The 24,557-nt window shown below is 35.2% G+C and overlaps 3 protein-coding genes across 3 annotated transcripts; 2 read left to right on the forward strand and 1 right to left on the reverse strand.

The window, feature by feature from the left end:
- The first annotated feature begins 7,763 nt into the window (after nt 1–7,763).
- On the forward strand, nt 7,764–9,249 carry LOC143633568 (RNA exonuclease 4-like). Its single transcript, XM_077101843.1, has 5 exons — nt 7,764–7,803; nt 7,910–8,061; nt 8,398–8,528; nt 8,621–8,832; nt 8,911–9,249. Exons 1-5 carry the CDS (start codon nt 7,781–7,783, stop codon nt 9,200–9,202), a joined length of 810 nt encoding a protein of 269 aa, XP_076957958.1. The 5' UTR covers nt 7,764–7,780; the 3' UTR covers nt 9,203–9,249.
- On the forward strand, nt 9,228–9,617 carry LOC143633604 (uncharacterized). Its single transcript, XM_077101872.1, has 2 exons — nt 9,228–9,283; nt 9,371–9,617. Exons 1-2 carry the CDS (start codon nt 9,228–9,230, stop codon nt 9,615–9,617), a joined length of 303 nt encoding a protein of 100 aa, XP_076957987.1.
- Nucleotides 9,618–14,136: 4,519 nt separating this feature from the next.
- LOC143633569 (CASP-like protein 4A1) lies at nt 14,137–16,388 on the reverse strand. Its single transcript, XM_077101844.1, has 3 exons — nt 15,858–16,388; nt 15,661–15,799; nt 14,137–14,427 (listed from the first exon to the last, which is right to left on the reverse strand). Exons 1-3 carry the CDS (start codon nt 16,355–16,357, stop codon nt 14,212–14,214), a joined length of 855 nt encoding a protein of 284 aa, XP_076957959.1. The 5' UTR covers nt 16,358–16,388; the 3' UTR covers nt 14,137–14,211.
- Between the last annotated feature and the right edge of the window lie 8,169 nt (nt 16,389–24,557).

The following is a 24,557-nucleotide window of genomic DNA, read 5'->3' on the forward strand; positions in this document are numbered from 1 at the left end:
AGCACCTATTAATAGATCAAATTAGAGAGAAACAGGGCAAATGAACATTTGAAAATAAGATGAACACTTATACAAAAATATTACTTACGTGTTTTGTGTAATCTGAAGATAATAATGAAGAGGTGAGGATGATAAGTTAACGAAAACCAATAGTTTTATACTGATAGTCATACATTTATGGTTGTATATTCAACCAATGATTTGTAAGCATTAATGAATTAAACTTTGACAAATAATAACAAAATATCAACCCTAACATTAAAAAGATATCAGATTAAATTTTTAGTAATTGAAAATCATTACAAAACTTCACCATTAGGTTCGGTAACAATAAACGGTCTCGACATTTATTTAATCAAAGCCTAAAAAATTAAATTATCATGCTAGACATAATTGGGAAACACAATGAATGATTAAAACTGAAATTGATAGAAATAAGTTGAGATAAACCTGATGTTGCTGATAGAGAATATATGTATCATCGTCCGGACGTTCAATCGAAACGACCTTGATTTAGGGCGGAATAATATATGGCATAACAGTCTCTTGGTGAATCTCATAATTGAAATTGGAATCATCGTTAACTATGAATCTGTACTCGAAATCAAAACGATCTTGATTTAGGATCTTATGTAGCTATTTGACAGGGATTGAGTTTTTGATGGGACGATGGATTTAGACCGGAGGGTTAAGGAATATAATAAATAATTATATTAAATATATTAATTATTATAAGTTACCATTATTAGAATTAGAATAAATTGACCAAAATAACCTTAAATATAAATAAATCAAAATAATAATAGAAGAATTCTGATTGGTTAATATTACTTCTCGCTACAAATTTACTTCTGAAAAGATCCTATACATACATATATATATATATATATATATATATATATATATATATATATATAGGGAGAGGATCATGAGAGAACTTCATTTTATGGAGAGAACTAGAGAACTAATAATGAAGTATTTTTAATTTAATTAAAAAAATATTTTTCAAATTTGTTTTCTTTCATCCTTCTTATATGTTGTTATTCTTCACCACAAAAAAATATAAAAAAAATTAACGAGTAATGCATATATGCAATACACCGACTTTTTTTATAATGCATATGTGCAATAGCGTGCATTTTGATATTTGAAATAGTGTTGAATAGCATATATATAGTTGTTTGTATTGTATATTTGCAATAGTGTTATATTATATACAAAAATTAAAAAAAATCGATATAGTGCATATGTATATTACTGTTGTATTACATATATGCAATAATGTATTTTGCATACAATTATTAGGGTTGTATTTGAATATATTCAATAGTGTGCATTAGATAATGTATTTGTGTTGTATTATATGCAATAAAACACTATTTTATATATAAAATACACATTAATGCACATACGGTTTTTTTTTATTTTTTAAAAAAAGTTTTTTACTTTTTATTTTTTAGGAATAATATCATCTTATTAGAAGGAGGAAAGAAAAAAAATCACAAAATAATTTTTTAAAAATAGTTAAAAAGAATTCTTTACTAGTTCTCTAGTTCTCTCTTTAAGAGGAGTTCTCTCTAGATCTCACCCCTATATATATATATATAGACACTAATAATAAATATTATTATAATCAAGAACAATAAACACAAAAAGAGAGAAAAATAAAAAAAGTTTATAGTTTTTGATTTAATATTTTAAAAGGAGACCATAAATGCAAAAAAAAATGTTACACTAGAATAATATGTTAAATAAAATTGTTGAAAAGGTTGAAACTTAAATGGAGGCGGCATGACAACTAGAGGAGGTGGATACGTTTATCCTTACCTCAACTACATAAAATCACTAACTTAGTTAACTTTCATATTACTAAGACTTTCAACTTAACGAATACAAGTTATTAAAGAAAATTAAATAGTAAATAAATGGTTAAAGACGTATATTATTTATATTACTAAGACTTTCAACTTAACGAATACAAGTTATTAAAGAAAATTAAATAGTAAATAAATGGTTAAAGACGTATATTATTTATAGTATAAAAGGTAAAACTTAAAAAATACTACTATATACCGATCATCATATATACTATACTGTGTATATATGTTAATTTACCATAAAACATAAGTTATGTAAATCTCTAAATATTTATTACTTACAAAACCAATTTTCAGATATTTTGTATATCTTAATTCAGGTTTATATCTTGGTTTTATATAATTTTTTTACATTGAAACAGAAGACAAACAAGTTGTGTCTAGTGGCGGACCCATGAATTATTTTCTTGGGAGGCGAAATCGGGGCTTAACACTAATTTTAAAAGGGGGGGGGGATCGAGATTTTCATGTACAAATGACAACACTAAAAAAATTAAGGTGGCCGGTCGCCCACCAACCTAATACATAGGTCCTCCCCTGGCTGTGTCATTAGTCTCTTTTGGATTGGAAAACCAAGTTTTTTTATGTAAATACATTGATTGATCTTTGAGTCATAACATTACTATGCATAACAAACTTGGCTAAGTAGCTCCACAACTACAGACACGAGAAACCCAAAAGCATCTTTGCTGAATACTCTACAAACGAGGTGATGCAATGCGACGTTTGTGAGCGTATGCATCAACCAATGCTGGAAACATGGCATGATGATATTATTTATGCTTTAAATATAATTGTGAAGTATATTCATAATTTATACAAAATTTATAATATATCACTACTATATGATGATGATTATATGTATATAGTGTCGTATTTTAATTTGTAATATTTGTCATATAATTAAAAACTATACAATAATGTACATGCGGCTTTTACACACCTTAGTTTCTTGTATTATAAAACCTCTTTATTTTCACCTAAATATATATGATGCCGTGAACTAATAATATATGATTGGAGAAGAATTGAGCTATATAACATGAAAGTGATGGAGATAATTCCAAAAGGGCCCACAATGTAATATACTTTTGACCCGTTTTTTGAGGTTTGAAAAAATCACTAAACATGCCCATGTGAAACTACTTTTTAACGTGTCATAGCCACCATTCAGTTAGAACAAACAATGGGGCATAAGTATCTTTTAAGTGTTTTCGTAACTCAAACAAAATAGCGCTTGGTATCTTCATCCTGACCGGCCAGGCTAGATCGATTGGTAAGTGAGAACAGATCGCCAAATCGAATTTTGGTTACCACCATGGTAAATGACTCTTTCTCTAGTAACCATATGTAGAACTCAACACATGTCTAATTATACTGACCCTCTATTTATTCTAATCAAATATATAGTAATCATAATTTAACTATAACTTAATAAATTAACTGATAAATGAAACTGATTATTCTCCTATCTTGATCCAAATCTTAATTAGTCCAACACGTTAGCAACTCAATCAAACAGGTGACCTGAGGTGTTTTCCCTCGCCGTTTAAAGAGCCGTTAAAAATAATTTTAAGTTGAAACAACACGGAAAACATAATGTTTAAGAAGAAAATAACAAAGATACATAATCGAATGAGTAAAACAAACATATACTTGAAAAAAGATAACTGAGTATATGTCCAAAAGTAACCCTAAGCCTACTTAAGTACGTAATCACATTCTAATGTGATTTATTGATTAAAACTATCATGATTTTGAATGTAGCTCTCAACAAGTTCCTATTGCATGTCACCAATAGTTTTACCGGCCATTTGAACTTCTAATTAGATATATTAAAGTTTTTTTTTTGTTTTGTTTTTGTTTGGTAGATGTATGGTAACGATCGATGGCGATCAATACTAACCACCATTTAATCCTATATATACATGCAGTATACTTTAATATGGACAGTCTTTTGTGTTACTTCAACGATTCTAATTACTGCACCATCTTTTGACCTCGCATAGAAACATGCCTTGATTCCATCTTCCTCTTCATGATAATATATGAAAGCGTGTATTAGTCTTTGACATTCGAACGTAAAAGATGAAAGCCAGAAACATAGCTAGAGAAAATGATGGAACAACTGGACCCAACGTCAATAGTGTCCATGCAAAATAAATAATAAAAAATGCGACACCTTTATTTCACAATTTTGTAATCATTGGGAATATTTTAAAAAAGCTTCGAATCTCCTTGGGCCACAGTTTGGTCAAAAGTTTTTCAGTCAAGAATCCCATGTTACTTTCTTTTATTTTAATTCCAAAAGTTGATATTTATGTCATGCAAGACTATGTGCACCCATGATATCAACACTATTTAGACCATGTGTAGTGGGTGTGGGCTCGGGCGAGAAATGGGCGAAAAGGGGCGGGGACGGGTTGTTTTTGTTGACAAATGGTTTAGAAAATAATATTATTATATATTAATGACCGTTGACAACGGTTAAATATAAAAAGAAAAAATAATTAATTTAAACTATATATATATATATATAACTTACACCCTTCTTCTTTATTTTATATCCATTTTATACACAATTCATACCCATATTCTTACAAAAAATTAGCAAAATAAATCCTAGAAATAACCCGAACCAATCGAACTACCAATTCCCTGCTTTCGGTCAAACGTATGGTTCGCAATCGAGCAAACCAAACCAACCAAACTTAAAATGGAACCCGATGAACCTAAACCAACCGAGCTATCCGTTTCAATTTTCCTACCCGAACCTAAACATGTATGCCAACTATCTCAGCCCCCAAAACACAATGTCGGCGTTTGGGTCTACACCACCGGAGTCGGAGCCGGTGACGGTGCCAGAGACGCAAACGGCACGGGCCTCCAGTTCAAGCAAAAAGGCGACCCGCAAACACAAAAAGAAACAACCAGGGGAGCCGATGGCGCAACGTGATCCATACAAGCATTGGAGCGAGGAGAAGGAGGTGGCCCTTGCAAGGGCTTGGGTCGTAATTTCGGAGGATCCCAACGTCGGTAAGTTTTTTAATAGTAAGTATTTATTAAAAATGTATTTAGTGTTTATTAAAATGTATATTAATTGTGACAAATAATTTTAATTTATAGTTAACTTTCAAGCCACCGGGGTGTTTTGGAAGAAAGTCTTTGAAGCTTAGCTCACGATAACCAATAAACCCGAAGACTACCGGGGAAAAGAAGCGGTTCAAGCCCACTGGAAGGGGCTTAACGCCGATTGTAAAAAATTTGACGGGATAATTAACCGGTTGCAGGGGTTCGGCTGGCGTAGCGGGCATAACGATGCCGACATTATAACTCAAGCCTTGAGAGACTTTCGAGCTCAGAGCCAAACTTTTGAGCGGCCCGGGAAACCGTTCAAATATTTGAATTGTTGGGAAAAACTACGCGGTTGCTCGAAATGGAACGGGGCACCAACCGTTCCGGTCGCCCGACGAGCCGGCTCATCCCGACCTTCAAAAAAGTCAAAGACATCGTCGTCGACAAATCCGAGCACACCAAAACACCCTCCGATGCTCGTAGCTTCTTCCTGGACGACACGATTAATTTATCGGACGGTGTTAATATAGCCGTCGACGAAGAAGTAGAGGAGTTGCCTCGACCACGCGAGAGATCGAGAAAAAAATAAGGGGGAAGGTTCGTCGTCAACACGATTCAATACGGCGCCCGATGAAATAAACGAGTTGGTCGGTTGTTTGAAAACAAATGCCACGGTAATAGGAAACAACCTTCGAGCATCCAATAAACAACAAGAAAAGTTGAATCAGACGTTGAAGTTACGTCAAATGAAAGACGACTACGAATCCCTCAAAGCGGAGGGGTTTCACGAGGATGCCGCATTATTGTTTCAACGACGACGTGAAAAGATGTGCGAATATTACGGATATTAGTTTCTTTTTTTTAGTTATGTTTTTTTTTTTAATTTTTTTTCTTTAGTTATGTTTTTTTATATTTTTAGTTATGTGTTTTTTTAGTTATGTTTTTTTTTTATTTTTTTTTAATCTTAATGCATTTTAATTTAATTATTTAAATAAATTGGTCATTTATTTAGTTTAATTATAAAAATAAAATAATAAAAATATATATAGTGTGAGCCCAATTTGTAGCCCCTACACCATTACACCCAAAAAACAAATTACTACTACTTGCTGACTGGGCGCCACGTGTCACAATTCGCCCCCATTTATAGCCCCTTCACTACGCATAGCATTAGAGGTGTCTTGTGAAAACTTAGGTGAATACTCAAAGATAATAATATAACTCATCAAACCATTAACACACACCAAATTAATATTGAATGACTTTTAATGTATTATAAAGAAAATATAACTCAAAAACTCTATTAAACATAACTCATGTTTTCTTGATAACCTTACCTCGGTGGTATCTTATGTGCTTTTTAATGTCTAATCATAACTCAGTTTATATGTACTAACTTAACTAATGTGTTAGTACATCAAGATGTTACCGATTTTAATTACAAAATCATGAAACATGCTATAATTAGGAAACATAACCAACCATGACTTAGTTGTCAATATTGGTCCCTCAAGTTCACTGATTTGTGGCTTAGAGTCCGAAATTACCAACAAGAAGAGGGGGGGGGGGGATAACTAGGTTGCCCTTATTTAAATGTTAACTCCAACTTAGCTAAAAAAGAAAGCCTAATAACCTTACACGATCATTAGGCAACCCATTAAACAACCCCTTTTAAGTCTTGGGTTAGGCCCTATATTTTTGGTCAAACAACAATTGGGCCAACAAATACCACATCGTTATAAGAGAGATACTCTGTCAAAAGAATTGGTGTCTCTTCTCAAATATCAACAATGGATTTTCGGCATGACAAAAAGAACAACTATCTATCTTAACAGCATAACAAAGCAATCACAGTGGGTGTTTTACGGGTGTTTTTGAGTCCATGCCGCGTTTTTGAGACAATTGTGTGAAGGGATGGGGCGTTTTTGGCTGTGAGAGTCCGTGGTGTAACACCATTATTGAGTTGGAGATGCTCTTATGTAACTGTTTTTTTTCCTTTACCATGAAAGAATAGAATAGTATGTGAAGGGGGCTAAGGCTAAACCAGGCTTTATGCATGTGTCAGGCACTTCATTCTGTGAGCCCAACCCAAATTCTCTCCAATAAGTGGGAACAGCTTTTTCTTATACAATTTAGGGAAGGAGTATCTTGGAATGTTTAATTATCTAAATCAATGAAACCTAAGACCATATATATAGAGCAACATCATGATGCCATGCATGATCAGATATCAGTTGGATGCTCACATCATGATGCCATACATTTTTTCCACTTGAAAAAGCTACACCCGGCCAGATTATAAACCAGAATATGTTCAAATCTGATTCATAATAAATAAAATAAAATCGCCAGCAAAGAAACATATGCATGGAAAGGAAACGCATACGTGTGAAACACAGTACAAAAGACGGGTACACGTTTGTGTACACGCATGCTATGGTATCATATCCCATGTAATGTAACTAATAACCAAGGTGTAGCACCACATGTGGGTATGGAATATATTGCAATTGTATAGAACCATAAAGAGGAGGGAAATATTCTGTAAATCCTATTGTTGACCAGATTTTACGAGTGTTTTGTTTTTTTGTAATAGTAATGAAGCGCGTATATGCGATGAAGATTCGGGAGATGGGAGATTGAACTATGCACATGTACACTTGAGTAAAATGGGCCATAAGAATCTATTGTTTGCTGTACTTATCTTCTCTTGGTTCTTTAACAACATTATAAATATCTTACACATTCTACCATTTCTTCCTCAAGTCCTCTCAACTTTGATTCTTCAGACAATATTCTGATTTATTGATATCAAAGTTGACAGAAAAATGGATCCTTCAGAGTGTCTAAGGTATATATTAACTACAAAATATACTAATATAGATAAATGTTCTCTTAAATATTAATATGTAACATAATGCGACTTCTGAACTTACTACATGTGGTTTCTTGACCAGGAACAAGTGTGCAGCATGCTATAGACAGTTTAACAAAAAGGAGCATCTGGTGGAGCACATGAGGATTTCGTATCACTCGGTTCATGAACCCATGTGTGGAATTTGTGGGAAACGTTGTCGATCATTTGAATCTCTTCGTGACCATCTTATAGGTATAATATTAGTTGTTATTATTATTATTACTATTATAATTATCATATGTTTCTTATCAGTGGCGTAGCCAGAAAATTTTTCCTACGGGTTCGGAAAATTTCGAGGGACGGACAACCGATTGTTTATCACTTAGATTTGGGTTTTTTACGGGTTTGATGTTGAAATTTCTACGGGTTCGATGTCAAAATACACTAATATATAACATTAAAGTAAAATTTTGTACGGGTTCGACCGAACCCGTTCCCATAAAGCTGCCTACGCCCCTATTTCTTATAACATTGTAACGGTCCGTTGATGGATATGTACATATATTAATACTTGGATCAATTCTTTAGGACCATTGCCAAAGGTTGAATGCGAAAGGGTGTTTAGAGACCGTGGATGTACCTTTTGCTTAAACATCCTTAGTAGCCCACCCGCTCTCAGGTTTCACCAAGATAGATGTCAACTATCTCGAGGAAATAACGTAATCAAATATATCCTCAAACTTGATTTTTTTCATTTTTGGATATGTAATAATAACTAATAGCACTTTTTGTGATTTAAACGATGCTCCAGGGCGTATTACAACGATTTGCTAACTTACGCGTTCATGATGACCTAAGAATTGAAAATGAGAAAACAAGAACAGTTGCTCTTGCCTGCAAAATGGTTGGTGGTGGTAGTGATGGTTCTTTAGATCTTTGTGCAAGAGTTTGCATCATAGATGAATATGAAAATATACTGTTTCATTCTTATGTCAAGCCTCAACTTCCTGTTACAAACTACAGGTACCTTCTTTTTCACTAACCCATGTATATGTTTATTAATTATGTTATAAGTTTCCTCATATATGCCAAAACTTTCAGGTATGAAAGCACAGGAATTAGACCAGAATACCTGAGGGATGCAATGCCACTAAGACTTGTTCAAAGGAAAATTCAAGACTTTCTATGCAATGGTGAACCGATATGGAAGATCCGCCCAAGAGGTGAGAAGGCGAGGATTCTTGTAGGACATGGTCTGGATCATGACATGAAATGCTTGGAACTAGAGTATCCTCTTGTAAAAATAAGGCAAGTATCTTTATATTATTTATCACCTATTCATGTGATTAACTTTTATCTTATTATTAATTTGTCATGCTTAATTATTTTTTAGGGATACATCAAAATACCCACCATTAATGAAGACTAGCAAGCTCAGCAACTCGCTCAAGTACCTAACAAAATCATATCTCGGGTAATAATAATAATAATACTATTAACACATATTTGAAGTGTTTGTGCTAGTTACATATGTGCTAATGATAAATCGGTTCTTTTACAGATATGATATCCAAAACGGGATACAAGATCCATATGACGATTGTGTTGCAACAATGCGACTCTACAGAAGAATGAGATATCAATCTCATAGAATAGAGGACTTTCCTCTTGCAACAGACTCCCAAAACAAGAACAACTTTGCTTCATGGAGGCAGGGTGAGCTTGAGAGGATGAGTCCTGATGAACTTTTTGCAATCTCAAGGTCTGATTACTATTGCTGGTGCTTAGATAGCAGAGATGTGGCTTAATTATGAAGATATGAACATGAACTCGTATTGTGGTTGGTGAAGACAGTAGCTAACTGAATGAATAAACCTTTCCAAAAACAATTGAACGAATAAACATGGATGCCCATCCTTGTGTTAGGATAGTAAGGATTATTTATAATATAGAATGGAGCTTTAATTAAATGTCTAATTAGTATTGATTTGGAAGTAGAAAGGAGTGATTGTATGTTGTATATCTATGTTAAGTACTAATAAATACATCTTCACCTTGACACCGACACATAAGCAGGTTGTTTAACCATATATATCACTCTCTTTCTCTCTACCTCATCAACACTATGTAGTATGCACAAGTGATTATGTAAGTCTCGTTCTCTAATTAAAATTAGTTCTTATCGTAAGAGCCTATATACAAAGTCTTTAGGCCTGTAAATTAACCAAACGTTCAGTGAACAATTAAGCGGGAAGTTCAATTATGTTCGTTTATTTATAAACCAACCAACAAACCACAAAATTTTGTTCATTTATTAAATGAACAAACATTAACGCATGTCCCTTTCGTTCGTGTTTGGTCGTCCATTTAGTTCGTTTATGTTCTTTACGTTAGTTTATAATCGTTTATTAATGTTCATTCGTTAAGTGGAGTTATACTAGGTACGTTTGTTCGTTTTTATTAAGTTTGTTCGTTTATTAAAATTAAGATAGAATCAATTTGAGCTTCATATTTTTGAACAATTTGTTTAGAAATCATTCTTGTTACGAACATAACATGATGGATTATTTGATGTATCCCTATTTTTAAACTCTTTGTTTAGAATCAATATCGCATAATTGGTGTTCATTCATTTATATTATTTTGCGTCTGTGAACCATTTGTCTAGAATATCAACAAATGAACACAAATAATTTTATTCCCTTTACAAACACAACAAACACGAATTAATTAGAACCTCCGTGTGTCCAAATGTTTGTGTTTGGTTAAAGTTTAACAACTTAACGAACAAAAACAAATCCTGTTAAGAAAATAAGTTATAAGATAGCACCAAGCAGGGATTGTGTTACACAAATCAATTAGATGCTCATCAACTCTCAATAAACTATTTATACAAATAATTTGAAGCTACAGACAAATAACACATGCATGCATCCTTTGCTTGCGAAAATCTATTTTTTATCTATTAAATAGTCATTTGAGCTTGTCAATTAGTAGAGCACCTTATACGCAGAGTCTAAATATAATCTGATACCGAATTATGAATTATTGTTTTTGATAGGATAGTGTTCTTCTTGCACATGATTAGGATGACTCCGTGACATACATGCATGTACCGGGATGAGAAGGGCAAAGAGCACCTAAAAAGGAGAAATGCTCAAAAAAATTGAACCCCAACCAAGCTAAATTAGCCTGTTCAGCCAGATTAGAAGTAATATTGTTGAGTTTGTGGTTTGAAAACCAGTTGCATGATTCACTACCTAGTCAACCTGGCTGGTTTGGTTTAGTTTCTCCAAAAATTGCAACTACCGGTTTGGCTTAGGAATCCCGTCAAAACCGATGTGGATTCGCTTAAGATATCGTTCTAAACACTTGAGAATCATTGCCCTCAGTGAGATTTGTCACACCATAGTAAATACAACACAACTAAAATCATAAGAATTAACGAAGATGGTAATATAAATTTCATATGCATTGTTCCTCGGTATGAAAAGACAAGAAGAATTCACCTAAGATTGTTAAATTGAAAGGTTTAATTACTCTGTAAGTAATTCAATGGGTAAACATAAACGATGCTCTCTTGTTAAGTTTGGTGTTGTGCATGTCTTTACAAGAAGTGTAGGGGTTGAAAGTGTCATATTCTGTACCGGAGGTCTATCTTGGAAATCAGCGTCGGATACTTGCAACGAAATTCTGGTAGAGACGATTAGTTCATTTGGTTTATTAGGGTTTCTGGTTCATCTGCTTTGTATTCGCTATTTCGGTTTGTTGCATATGTATTTCTTTGTTAGTAGATCATATCAACTGATTGTGTTGATAAGTTGATCTTTGATTGTTTGTATTATGAAGAACTCATATACATTTGTGAGTTCTAGGCTTTGGTGGGAGATTTTCGAGCTTGGGTTAAAGATCTAGTAAAGATTTTGTCTTTGTCTTGTCACTATATTGTTATTTTCTTAATTCTTAAATATTGTTGAGATTTTGTTCAAAGATGATTGAGAATTTGTAGGTATATATTGTGAAAAACTACTGTAACTATGTTACCATAGGCGGCGATTATACTACGTATAAAAATTTCTGGATGAAAACGGATAAATTTATACTACTACGAAAAAACGGACCTTACGGAGAAAAAGTAGTTCCTAAAAGGATTGTTCCTTAAATTTTGGGTGGTTTACTTTCACTTTTATAGCATCCAGCTTATATGATATCTATGCTAGATTGCTACCCTTTACATACTACATTATAAAATTCAAATATATATGCATGTAAAGTTTAGTTAAATATATATTTCTGAATTGTATTACAAATACCAACCCAAAAAGGGAATACAACAATGGTACACCCGAACCATTAGGCGTACACCGAAAGATACAAATGGGGTTATGGGACCGGCAAGTTTTACTTGTCTTTGGGTATATTTTATGAGAACATCTGTTGGTGGGTTTGACAATAATAAGGTTGCTGGTAGTTGATTGGTGATAACTGGTATTTAATGTAGACGGTACAAAACTAGACAGTTCTTGATTACGTTAGTACTAGAAGTCTAGAACCAACACCGATCTCATGTCTCAATATGCTAAACATCGATTTGTTGGACAACCAACAAAGCCACCATTTCTTCTACATTAAGGATAACTCTGAAAACATAAAAACATCGCCATCCATTAATACATCTACCATGTTTCAACTAGAACTTTTGTAAGTTAACATGATATCTAAATCTCGATTTATCACCACTTGCGTATAACGAATTTCAACATCCTGGAATGGATTGTATTCCAAGGAAAACTTACAATTTAGGAATAATCACTCCATTAAGTAACTACCACCAAAACAAGAACTGTTTATGCATGCTCACGGAATGATTCCATTTTCGTATTAGAACATCAACAGTCTAGAAACTTAAAGATGACGGGAAAGAAATACAAACAACCGGTAGAACAAACAAGATTAGTTTTCTAGATATAAAATTACATATGACAACACATGAAACTTAATATAATAATATGGTACATGATAAATATTCAAATAATATTCCTACTTCGAATATATAAAATATGCTTAAAAACACGAGTATAGGATAATGCACATGATGAAATTCCACGTAACTTATGGCCTCGTGTTCGTATTAAGTAGTAAAAGCTTATATGCAAAGTAACACACAAAATTCCACATAACTTATGGCCTCGAGTTTGTATTAAGTAGTAAAAGCTTATATGCAAAGTAACACATAGATGCGATGAAGTATATATCCTAGCTATAGAGGTAAATGCGTTTTAAGATATTGTCGTGTATATAACCTTGATCATTTCTAAGATATTGTCATGTATATAACCTTGATCATTTCTATGAATTTCGCCAACTTTAAGCATTTTCTCTCAATCGTCTAGCACTAACCTTGATCATTGGAACCTAAAGTACATGCCCACTCTCATTAGTTTCTCATAGCAAGCATGTTAGTGTCTATTGTCGATTACATCATATTGCAGCATCCGAGTAATAAAATACTATCTTTGACACCAGTTGATGTCCAATATATGTCCCCAAAATGGTTGAACGGTAGACAAGGTGATAAAATACTATCTTTGACACCAGTTGATGTCCAATATATGTCCCCAAAATGGTTGAACGGTAGACAAGGTGCAGATTTAGGAGTAAATAATTTATGAAAATGCGTTTCCCCAAAGTGATTACATAGTAGGCAAGGTGTAAATTTAGAAGTTTGGATGGTGCGTTGAGTTAGTCATTCTAAGAGTATATAGAAAACACAACACGCAACTACAATTTGCATAATAGACGTTCTAAAATACAAGAATTCTATTTATAAATTACAAAAAGAAGAATACTATGTTGATCCACCCGTCCTGTCCCATTTTAACTCGCACTAAAAATTACATCTTGATTCAACCAGTCCCTATTGGCATGCTGCCACCTCAACCGAAAAATGATACGCTATATCTGTACAGCTCCATGACTCCACTCACAATTTAAACCAACATTGCTACGCCATTGCCTGAAGGGTCATCATACATTGGCACATAAACCTTACACTTTGCTAAAAAGTAAACAAAAGATTTGAGTCATTGACCCCAAACTTCCTCTAGGTTATCCTCAATGAGTCAGATTTAGTTAACAAAATTCACCCTCGGGTGTGAAAATATGACTGCAACGAGTGATATGATCAGTCTATCAGTAAATGCAAGTCGAGCTAACATAAAGCTTATTTAGATTTAACAATCAATAAGTCTAGGGTACGGTCCAAGCTCAACTAGTAAAACTTACATCATCACACTATTATAAGCATGTTTTGTACCAAACAATATCTATATACAAAACGAAAAACATATTGTTTGCATAGACGACTGACTTTACACCTTCCGTATGATTATCTCACAAAATTTAGCACATAATTATCAAAAACCAAGAAGAGGTTGCTGTGTATAGTGAATAACCAGAAATCACAGAGCTGAAGGCAAAGGCAACAAAAGCCGCGAAACCCAAACCAACCGATGTAGTAGCCAGCTCCGGGAACTTGTCTGCACCCCAGTTTGCTTTCCAGTCATCCACTCTGGTGGCTGCGGATGATCCTGATGATATCAGCAGGTATGACAGCATCTGAAGTTTACCAATATTCAGTAACAATTAAAAAACAACAAAACAAACATTACCCAATAAGACCCACACATATCAGGGTTTGTGGAGGGTGAGATAATTTCTTATGACCCAAGAGATATAGAGGGTGCACCCAATGGGCCACTAACACCCAGTTAAAAAAATCTTTTTACTTTAGATCTAAGTAGAGGCGTGCATGAAATCGAAATAACCAACGGTTTGGTTTATTATTTTCGTAAAAGTTCGGTTTTGGTTTTGTATGTAACTAAAACAGAATAACCGAACCAAACCACATTTATGGATTTTTCTTTTTAAGTTTGAAGTTTTAAGTAATTTTAAAAAGTTTAAAAACAGTGTAACACAAGTATTATACCCTAAGTGCATAATAATCAACTAATATTATAGACCTAAATTCATTATTTTGGGCAAGGTTGCAAAAGTCGCTAGGCGGCTAACTGGGGAGTTGGGTGTACTCGGAATACTTGGACATGGTAAATATAAAGAGATATAATTTTTGCTATTGGTGGGATATACTGAGTACGATGATGATGATGATGATGATATATATGTCAAATATCATTAGTTTACTAATATTTAAAACAAAATATGTGAATATCACTATAAATAAGAGAAATACATTTTTAAATAATAAATTATTCTAAAAATTGCTAATCATTAATTAAAAAAAATTATATTTGTTCTTTAATATTATAAAATATACGAATTGTGTTTTTTTTAAGTCAAAATCAGCTCAAGTTCACAAATAGATGTGATTCTGGCTGAGGTTGACCACTTTCGATCGATTCTTAGTAACTAGGCGGAGTTAAAGAAACTCCCCTCGGCGGCATACTTGTAGCGAGTACTCGGCCTCATAACCCTACTTTTACGACATTGATTTTGGGCCAATATTTTTTTCAGCCCAAAAAATTCAAGCCCAAATCGCAAAACCGAATAAACGAACCCAAGCCGAAAACCAAAAAATACGAACCCATGCCAAGATCCCAAGCTAAAAAACAAACCGAAACTGAATTGATTTTAAAAACTCGAAAACCCAAAAACAGGTTCCTAGTTTGATTTGAGCTCAAAACCGACCCAAACCAACCCATGCACAACTCTAATATAAACTAGCAACACAAAGTGAATACAAAAAAAAAACACAATAAACTACGGTAACAAGTAATCAAGGAGTACTAAAACTAGCTATCCTAATGATCATATTATAAATTCAGAACTCACCTGATCCATGGCGAAATCCAAGTAGTATCGAAGCGGGTGTCGGCTGGCGGAACGATTCCCGGTGGCCAATTGATAGACCAAATCACACACTTGTAGCACAGCGTACGCAAATCCAACCACATTCACTCCCATAGAGTACCTGTAACCCCACAATTAAAAAACTAAAAACCAATTAATATAATTAAACAAAAACTCACCGGAACTCTTTATAACGGTTGTACGAATCCATAGCCCATCCTTGACGCTTATCAGTAGCCATCACCGACAACGAAACCAAACAGAATATTACTTCGAATATTCTAAACCCTAACGCTATCTTCTTTAACGACCCTTGTTTATCCGATCTCCGGCGCCGGTTGGTTGCTCCGGCGACGGCGGTTGGCTGCCGGACGAATCCGTCAACTGGGTCGTGTTCGGATTTCTTAACCGGTGGTGTTTCTTCACGGACGTACCGGTTCAGGTTGACCATCGGCACCGGCGTCGGGGAGGTTATACGGTCTGGTGGTAACTCCGGCAACGGATCTAACGGCGGAGATCCGTGTGGTGTTTGTGGTTGTGGGTCTGGTTCTGATTCGGGTCTTTCCGGTGAGAATCCGTGGCTGAGAGATGACAGAGATGAAACGGATGACGCCGGAGAATCGTCTGGTGCCGATGAGTCAACGGCAGTTTGCCGTTTGGGTTTTGATTCTTGTTCCATTAAAGAAGAGTGATTGGATTGGTGGGTTGAAGTGAAGTGAAGTGAAGTGAAGTGAAGTGAATGATAGATACAGGTTTAGAATTTTGTGTGTTTATAGTGAGGACAAAGTACCACATGTTTGTGCTTAAAGGTGTCTTAAGTTGTTTAATTTTCTTGCTTTTAGCATTAATGTTTTCTAATTAAGTTGGATATTTAGGCAATCTTTTCTACTTTTAGTATATTGTATTAAGAAATCGTTTTATATGGAGAAGATTGAATTTTAGATTAGACATGGAAAAACTTTTTGTACAAGTAAATAGATGATACTCATACATATACATAAGTAGTTATTATTATTTATTTAAAAACTAAAAACTGATTAATGTTTAGTTTTGATTCCTAAATATGAAAAATTATACTTTTATATTTCAACAATCACTTGAAATGGATAGACGTTGTAAATTCAATTGAACTTTATAAATTGATCGAAATATTTATACTTTCACAAATAAAATGTTGAACAAATTTACAAATACTTCCATTCCCCCATTGTCAATTAACCAGCACAAGCTTTATAAGATTCATCATCGATACATCTTTCGATGACTTAGTTATTCCCTACCCCTTGTCCTATAATCATTTTTTAGTAGCGTTAGTATCATTAGGACTCTAAGCTAGCTCTAATTTAATCCTCTAAACTTTTCAAGAATTTGGCCAGGTTTTGGCCTTTCTTATGACAAAAAATTCACCAAATACCTAGCGAAATTCTTAAAAATAAGCAGCTCCACGAACACCGATTGGAATTGGATCCCCCATTAATTCCAAGTCAAAACCGTCATTAATTCACTATTCCTTCAAACTGATATCATCCCTTGTGCAGAGCCAACCTACCTATATACGAATATAAGTTATCTCTTTGGTCCCAAATTTTTTTGAGTTTGAGAAAAATATATATATACTATGTGTCTTTTGATTATTTGAATACACAAAGTCATTGTAGTTGTTTAAAGGGGCAATTTTCCATGCTATATTGTATAGACATTGAGATTATTAATCGGCATTAATCCTACATATTAGCCACGGTATGAGCCGTATCTTGTCATACGATTTGTATACAACTCGTATCCCGAATCGAAAAACCTAAAAATCATTAAGTGTATACAGAAAACGACCCCAATAATGCAAATGTAGGCTTTTATTTGAAATTCTTCTATCGAACCCATTGCTAAACATATTTTGATAATAGAAGGTTGATCTTTGGTGAGAATTGAGTCTAACGAGAGGACTAGACGTACTCATGTGTTGAAGATTGAAGAGTGAAGTTTTGCTGCGTTTTTTCTATCTTATGGTGGAGGTGTTTTATGTTTTATTACTAATAATAATATAATAATAAAATAATAATGGGGTAATGATTGGATGGAGGGATTATCCACTACACATCTTTTGTGTATAGTGCCAATATGATGACGTGACGTCAAACGACATACAACACCCCCATTTAAATGTTATTCGCTATGTACACGGTCTAATGATTTTAGTAAATTTTGTAATCTTATATTTATGACAAATATGGATATATGACTATTGTTGGACTGTCCGTATGATTGTGTTTGTGTTATGCATAGGACTGTGTTATGATAAACGAATGCCGTTCTTAGGTTAAATAACCTATGTCTAGATATCAAAGCATTAAAAATAAAAAAAATTCGATATTTAAGTGGTACCCTTTGCTTTTCTCGTCTAAATTCAATCCGGTTAATATTATTTTATTTAATAAAATCATCTTAATTAGGCCTATGGGCTTTATACCCATTGGGCCGTAAGTGGATCGCTTTCGAAGACAATGAAAATGGCATCCAAATATCCAATCCAGGGAAACAGGTTATTCAGCGAGTGACGTCACTCCACCCGTAAACTCCGGTTCCAATCTGGACAGTCACCGGAATCTTCCAAAACCTTTTCCACCATCACCGGTCCTCGCTTCTTATTCAGTTCCATTACAAAATAATTCACTAATTCTTTTAATTGAAGTTGCAATAATCACACTAGACGCATTATATGCCATTATAATAATTGATTGTATTGCCAGTGGAGTTGGGCAGTCTCAAATCATTCAAGGGCATTATCTTAATTCTTTCATGACTCGCTCATTAAAGAATGGGTTGATTTGGCAAAATAAATTGTATATGGGCTCATCTGGCTCATCTCAAATCATTCAACAGCTGAATTTGGGTCTACAAAAATTAGTAAACGGGTCAAAACAGGTAACTGTTATAAAACTTGTTCTGACATGAACCAAATTGATGCATTTTTAAAGCGGTTGTTATACTTATGACACAATCACATTTTGCTTAATATTGACCCAAACCCTTTTGACTCGTGACCTGAACTTGCCTGACTTGCCCAGTTTGCCAGACATATTATCTTCGGTATTAGCTGCATTTAGAGCATTCCCAACGCATCCCTTATATTTATGTGAGGAGGGTTTGTAAATTATAGAGTGAGATTTTGAGTGGTCGTGAGTGTAAATTATAGGGTGAAGAGAGAAAATGTAGTGATTTTTGTAAATTTGAGGAAACTTTGTTTGTCCCTATTTATTTTTTAATATATTTTGAATTGGTTGTGAGTAGAGAAAAAAGAAAACTAAAATGATAAAGGTATAAAATAATATTATTTAATTGAGCATTAGAGAGAAATGTAGTGTTTTGTAGTGTAATTATAAAGATGGGAATAAGAGACCGGCTGGAAATACTCTTAAAAGTTTACTTGTGTTTAAGTGAACATACCATACCTAGTACAGCTCTCTCTATATTTGATATCTGAAAATGGTTGCAATTGCTATTTGTGTCAACGTAAGGTTATTGCTCGAATAGTTTTTAGTTTTCAAACGGGCATGGAAAACTGGGCAGGGTTGATTCACTGATAAGAATGGTTTTGGGATTATACGTGTTCAAAGCAAAAATGATTTTGGGTCAGAATGACTTCTTAAAAAGTATTAATTTGGTTTGGGTCGAAACGGGGTGTGGCCAAAATGGAGTCGGGTTGAAATGATTTTCGTTAGAAAAAAAGTATTAAAATAGGTTCATCCGGTGTATCGTTTCATGGTGGCAACTGGTGACCATGGAGATGGTTGTGGTCGTGGTCGTGGTAATTGTTTTGGACAAAAATCTGCTAAGGATAATGTATCCAAATCTGTTATGTGAGGTTTAGTGCTAAAATGATAACAACAATTATATGAACGAAATAGAGATGAACACCGTGATTTGATCACGAGGGAAAAAACCCTTAATTACGATAATCTTACTTCGGTCAAAACTTAACAAGGAAATCTTTGATAAAATGACTTCGGTCAAGGATTAACAAGATAATCTTTGGTAAAATCACTTCGGTCAAGGATCAACGAGGTAACCTTTGGTCGGATAGTACGTGATTATAGTAATCTCCGGCACAAAAAAACCCCGGACGGTGAAAACTATCACCGTCAACTTTATTGATGGTAAAAAGTCGGTTACAAGAGTTGGAGTTTATGATCAAAGAATACAAGAATATCTAAGTGTGTGTGTGTATGAACTGCTAGAGAGATTTCTTGAGAGAGTTTCTGAATGTGTGCAACCGTTAATGAGTGTATCTATGTGTATGTGACCTAATATTGATCATAAACTCAATATAAATAATAAAAGAAAATAACTAGCTCCTATTTTAAAGGAACTACTCCACTAACTGCTCCCATCACTTTAACCACGTGCATAAAGGAGCCCAGTAGCGAAAAATAAGGTAGACCAGGTCTTGGAGCCGTTATATATAACTCTGGAACTCTTCAGAAGGATAATTGATCCAGACACGTCTTCAAGGATAACATATCCTCAGTACTCATCTATTTGTGAGTCAACAAGAAGTCCTATAAATCCGCCATTATCCCCACTAAACGTGTTACAGCCATTTGACCACGTGCTGAAGGTGCCTTGTAGCGAAATATTTGGTAGACCACGTCCTATAGCCGTTATACCTATCAAATATTAACCTACACATGAGAAACAATCGTTAGTAATACCAACTACTGAGGATCCTTGATCCTGACAGGATCTGTCTAAGGATAACTTATCCTAGAACATATGTCAGGATAACGTATCCACAGTGTCAAATTTCCGTGCCCTAACAATTGCCCCCAAAATGGCGGTTGTGATAATATCGCAGCTGTCATTTTGCCTTTGAATTCAGACTTCCTGCAGAAACATATGAGATTTGACAAGCTAGATATAATTATCATATATCAATGGAGTTTCCATGGAAACTTCACTTCCTGCTGTATATCCTTCTCCCTGCAAATCACGAACAACTAGTAACACCTGTTTAACTTGGGTTGATGGTCCATCTTTCGTATGGTGAAGTCCGGGTTAAGAATTTTGGATAAGTCCTCGTGGCTTAATTAATATATAAATCTTTTGACTACTTACTTGTTACTTGTTATTTTGAAAGTTTGCTTGATATAGCTTAAGTCTCACCGGAAGTTTTAAGAAATAATATACTTTAGTAAAAAGTTTTTAGGATAAAATATCCTTGCAAAAATAAACCAGGATCTCAAATCCTTATAAAAATAGATTGAGAATAATGAATCCTTATATCTATGAAGATATAAACTGAAATCAAATAAGTGTAAACCGATAAACAAAAATCATATCGTAAGGTATGGTTAGACCTAATTTACCATAAGTATTGATCCTTTTGCAATCCTTATAAAACAGAATTAAAGGATTTTGAATCCATAAGTATTGATCCTTCGGTGATCCTCAGAATCTAATTTATGATACCTTATGCAAATAACTTATGATATTATCTGGGATTAAACCCAATAAATCGGGGACAAGCCCATAAAATAAACTGGGGACAAGCCCATAAAATAAACCGGGGACAAATCCAACAAACTGGGGACAAGCCCATAAAATAAACCGGGGACAAACCCAACAAACTGGGGACAAGCCCATAAAATAAACTGGCGACAAGCCTAAAAAACTGGGGACAAGCCCGTGCAACTGGGGACAAACCCGTGTAATCTGGGGACAAGCCCGTGCAACTGATGTTAAACTGGGGACAATCCCAAATACTGGGGACAAGCCCAAACTGGGGACTGGCCCAAAGTTACGGATATCAACTGGGGACTCGCCCAAACTGGGATTTAGCCCAAACGTGAGATAACGTGAAAACGTTATAAACCGATGGTATGGTACGTCTACCATAAATCGTAGGATCCTCCATATACCCGGAGACAACGAAATTGTCAGCCACTAAGCGTGTACTGGTCCCGCTGCCCCGAACTATACGTCGGATAGCGTGCACAACTAGCGATCGTGAGAAAGGTGAAACCTTTAAACCGTAGGGGATATGACCATCGGGGGTCATATTCAATCGTGGGCTAGGCCAAGGGAAATAAGATTATACCTCGAATGTAAAGGAGAGGTGGCCAACCTCTTGATCATTGAACATTTGAGTAGATCCCTGCATTATTACTCAAAACTTGGAAAAAATAAATGTTAAGAATATATTATCCTTAAATTAATAATAAGAATATGAAATGAATAAGTGATTAGATAGATATTACTAATTTTAGGATCCTTGATCCTTGATGAATGCTTGATTTTCTAAGGATACTGGATTCCGACTAGAGAAAATACTTCTTGAGATGGATAGCATTCCATGCTCTTTGTAATCTGCTGCCTTCCATTGTGAGCAAATGATATGCCCCCTTTCCTGCTTCCGACTCAATCTGATAAGGTTCTTCCCATTTGGGTGCTAACTTTCCATCGGCCGGATTGGTAGTATTTTGGAAGGCTTTCCTCAAAACTAGATCTCCTCCTTGAAATCTTCTTATTCTGATATTCTTGTTGCTTGACTCTGCTTGACCATTTGCTTGAGGATGAACTGGTGTAGAATTGATCATCTTGATGCCCCAACTTTCTCGGACTTGCACGAACGCTTCTGCTTCAATCCATTTGGAGAAATAGTCTGTCATGGCAAGCATAAAGACCTTTCCACCTGGTGTCTTTGGTAGCTTGCCTACAATATCCATTCCTCATTTCATGAAGGGCCATGAAGAGGGTATAGGATACATAGGTTCCGCTGGTTGGTGAAGGATGTTTCTATGCCTTTGGCAAGCATCACATTTATTTGAGTATTCCATTGCATCCTTCTTCATTGTAGGCCAGAAGTATCCAGTCCTAAGTATCATGGAGAATAATGCTCTTCCCCCTGTGTGGTTGCCGTAGTCACCTTCGTGGAAGTCTTGGATTACCTCTTGTATTTCAGGATCATCGATGCATCTCAAATAGGGAGCTGCAAGAGATTTTCTATATACAATATCTTGTAAAATAATGAATTGTGATACCTTTAATCTGAAAGCTTTAGGATTTTCTCCCGTAGGGATTTCTCCATCCTGCAGGAATTTCCTGATTTGGAGGATCCAAGATCCTGCATTTAGTAAGGATGGAGGATCCTCAGGTTCCTCTGTGCATTCCATAGTTACTTCCATAGCTTTCTGTTCTCCAATTTCCGGAGACAATATGTGAATGATAGGTATCTTTACATCATCCGGGATCTTCAATGATGATGCTAGGTTTGATAAGGCATCTGCCCCAGCATTTTCTTCTCTAGGTACTTGATCCTCATTTGTCTGGCTAAAAGTTAACCTGCGATAAGTGCTTCGTATTCTGCCTCATTGTTGGTGGCTTGGAATGCACATGCAATGGACTGGGATATTATGTCCCCTGTGGCGATTTCAGTAGGATACCCAATCTTGTTCCTCTTACGTTGGATGCTCCATCTGTGAAGAGGGTCCAAGGATCATTTGTGTCTTCTAGTTGCTGAACTTCCAAATCAGCTTCCTTCTGCATGTCCCTACTGAAATCAGCCACAAAGTCTGCAAGCTCTCGTGACTTAATGGTTATTCTAGGCTCATACTGAATGTCATATGCACTCAACTTCATAACCCACTTGGCCATCCTTCCTGACAACTCTATCTTTCTAAGCACATCCTTAACAGAATAGTTAGTTCTCAAAATAATAGTATGGTGTTTAAAAATAATGTGTCAACTTGGTTGAGGCAATAATCAAAGCAAGAATTAATTTCTCAATGTGAGAATACCTGACCTCTGCGTCTAAGAGGTTTTTACTTAAATAATATACCGGATGTTGTGGACCTTCATGATCCTTGGCCAGAACAGCACTGACTGCATTACCTGAAACGTCTAAGTTTAGAGACAACGGCTCACCATAAATTGGCTTCATCAAGGCTGGTGCTGAGGATAGATAATCCTTAAGAGACTTCAGCGCATACTCATGCTTTTAAGTCCATTCAAACTTCCATGGTCTTGCCTAACTGGTCTTTGAACATCATATTGACCAGTCTTTGATATGTTGCCCCTGTCATGTCTGAATGCTTAAAGGCAAAGGTAGATTTTCTTCGCCCTAAGAAGGATACCAAATCCTCCTCAATCTTGCTGAGGATACTGGATCCTAGGAACACCTTTATGTCTGGATCCTCGGGATCGAAGGATACTTCTTTAAAGTCTTTCTTCCGAGCTTCCAGAACGTCCCTAGGATGTTGCTGTGGTTGCTATGCCACAGTCTGCTTGGCTGTCGGCTTCATTGACGAAGAATAGTAGTTCTTGGCTTCCACCTGATCCCCGTCTATCCTTACTACTCCCCAAGGGGTAGGAATCTTGATGCGCTGATGGTATGTAGAAGCCACTGCTTTCATTCGTTGTAGCCAAGGTCTGCCTAAAATAACATTGCAACAAGAAAGGTTATCAATTACACAAAATCTTTGATAAAAATTTAACCCTTTGATGTATATCGGGAAGTTGATGTCCCCCAATGTTTTCTTGGTTTCTCCACTAAAACCAACTAGCACCGATGTTCTTGGGATGGTGTCTGGGTCTGGTATGTTCATATTCTGAAGTACATCATGTTGAATGATATTGACCGAGCTACCACCGTCAACTAGGATCCTGCGAACATAATGGTTAGCTATAAATAAAGTAATAATCAAACCGTCGTGGTGAGGACCCTGGATGCTTGATTTGTCTTCTTCATCGAAAAAGATTCTTTTGTCAGTTGTCAGAGTGGTGAATATAACCGGTTGGTCCCCGCCATCCAATTTTATTTCCTTAGCTAGCCTCTTAGCTGCAGAGAAAGACGTGCCGCATATTTCTGACCCTCCGAAAATGAA

This window comes from Bidens hawaiensis, unplaced genomic scaffold (assembly GCF_021521415.1).
Source record: "Bidens hawaiensis isolate Kalapana, Puna unplaced genomic scaffold, B.hawaiensis_p1.1 tig00006805_1, whole genome shotgun sequence".
NCBI lineage: Eukaryota > Viridiplantae > Streptophyta > Magnoliopsida > Asterales > Asteraceae > Bidens > Bidens hawaiensis.

Excerpts from the sequence above, each read along its gene's own strand:
- LOC143633569 (XM_077101844.1), bottom strand. The coding sequence starts at position 16,357 with ATGGAACAAGAATCAAAACCCAAACGGCAAACTGCCGTTGACTCATCG. Across the intron at positions 15,800-15,857 it reads AACCGTTATAAAGAGTTCCG|GTACTCTATGGGAGTGAATG; the intron begins GTGAGTTTTTGT and ends GTGGGGTTACAG. Across the intron at positions 14,428-15,660 it reads TGGATTTCGCCATGGATCAG|ATGCTGTCATACCTGCTGAT; the intron begins GTGAGTTCTGAA and ends GGTAAACTTCAG.
- LOC143633604 (XM_077101872.1), top strand. The coding sequence starts at position 9,228 with ATGAAGACTAGCAAGCTCAGCAACTCGCTCAAGTACCTAACAAAATCA. Across the intron at positions 9,284-9,370 it reads CTAACAAAATCATATCTCGG|ATATGATATCCAAAACGGGA; the intron begins GTAATAATAATA and ends GTTCTTTTACAG.
- LOC143633568 (XM_077101843.1), top strand. The coding sequence starts at position 7,781 with ATGGATCCTTCAGAGTGTCTAAG. Across the intron at positions 7,804-7,909 it reads GATCCTTCAGAGTGTCTAAG|GAACAAGTGTGCAGCATGCT; the intron begins GTATATATTAAC and ends TTTCTTGACCAG. Across the intron at positions 8,062-8,397 it reads TCTTCGTGACCATCTTATAG|GACCATTGCCAAAGGTTGAA; the intron begins GTATAATATTAG and ends TCAATTCTTTAG.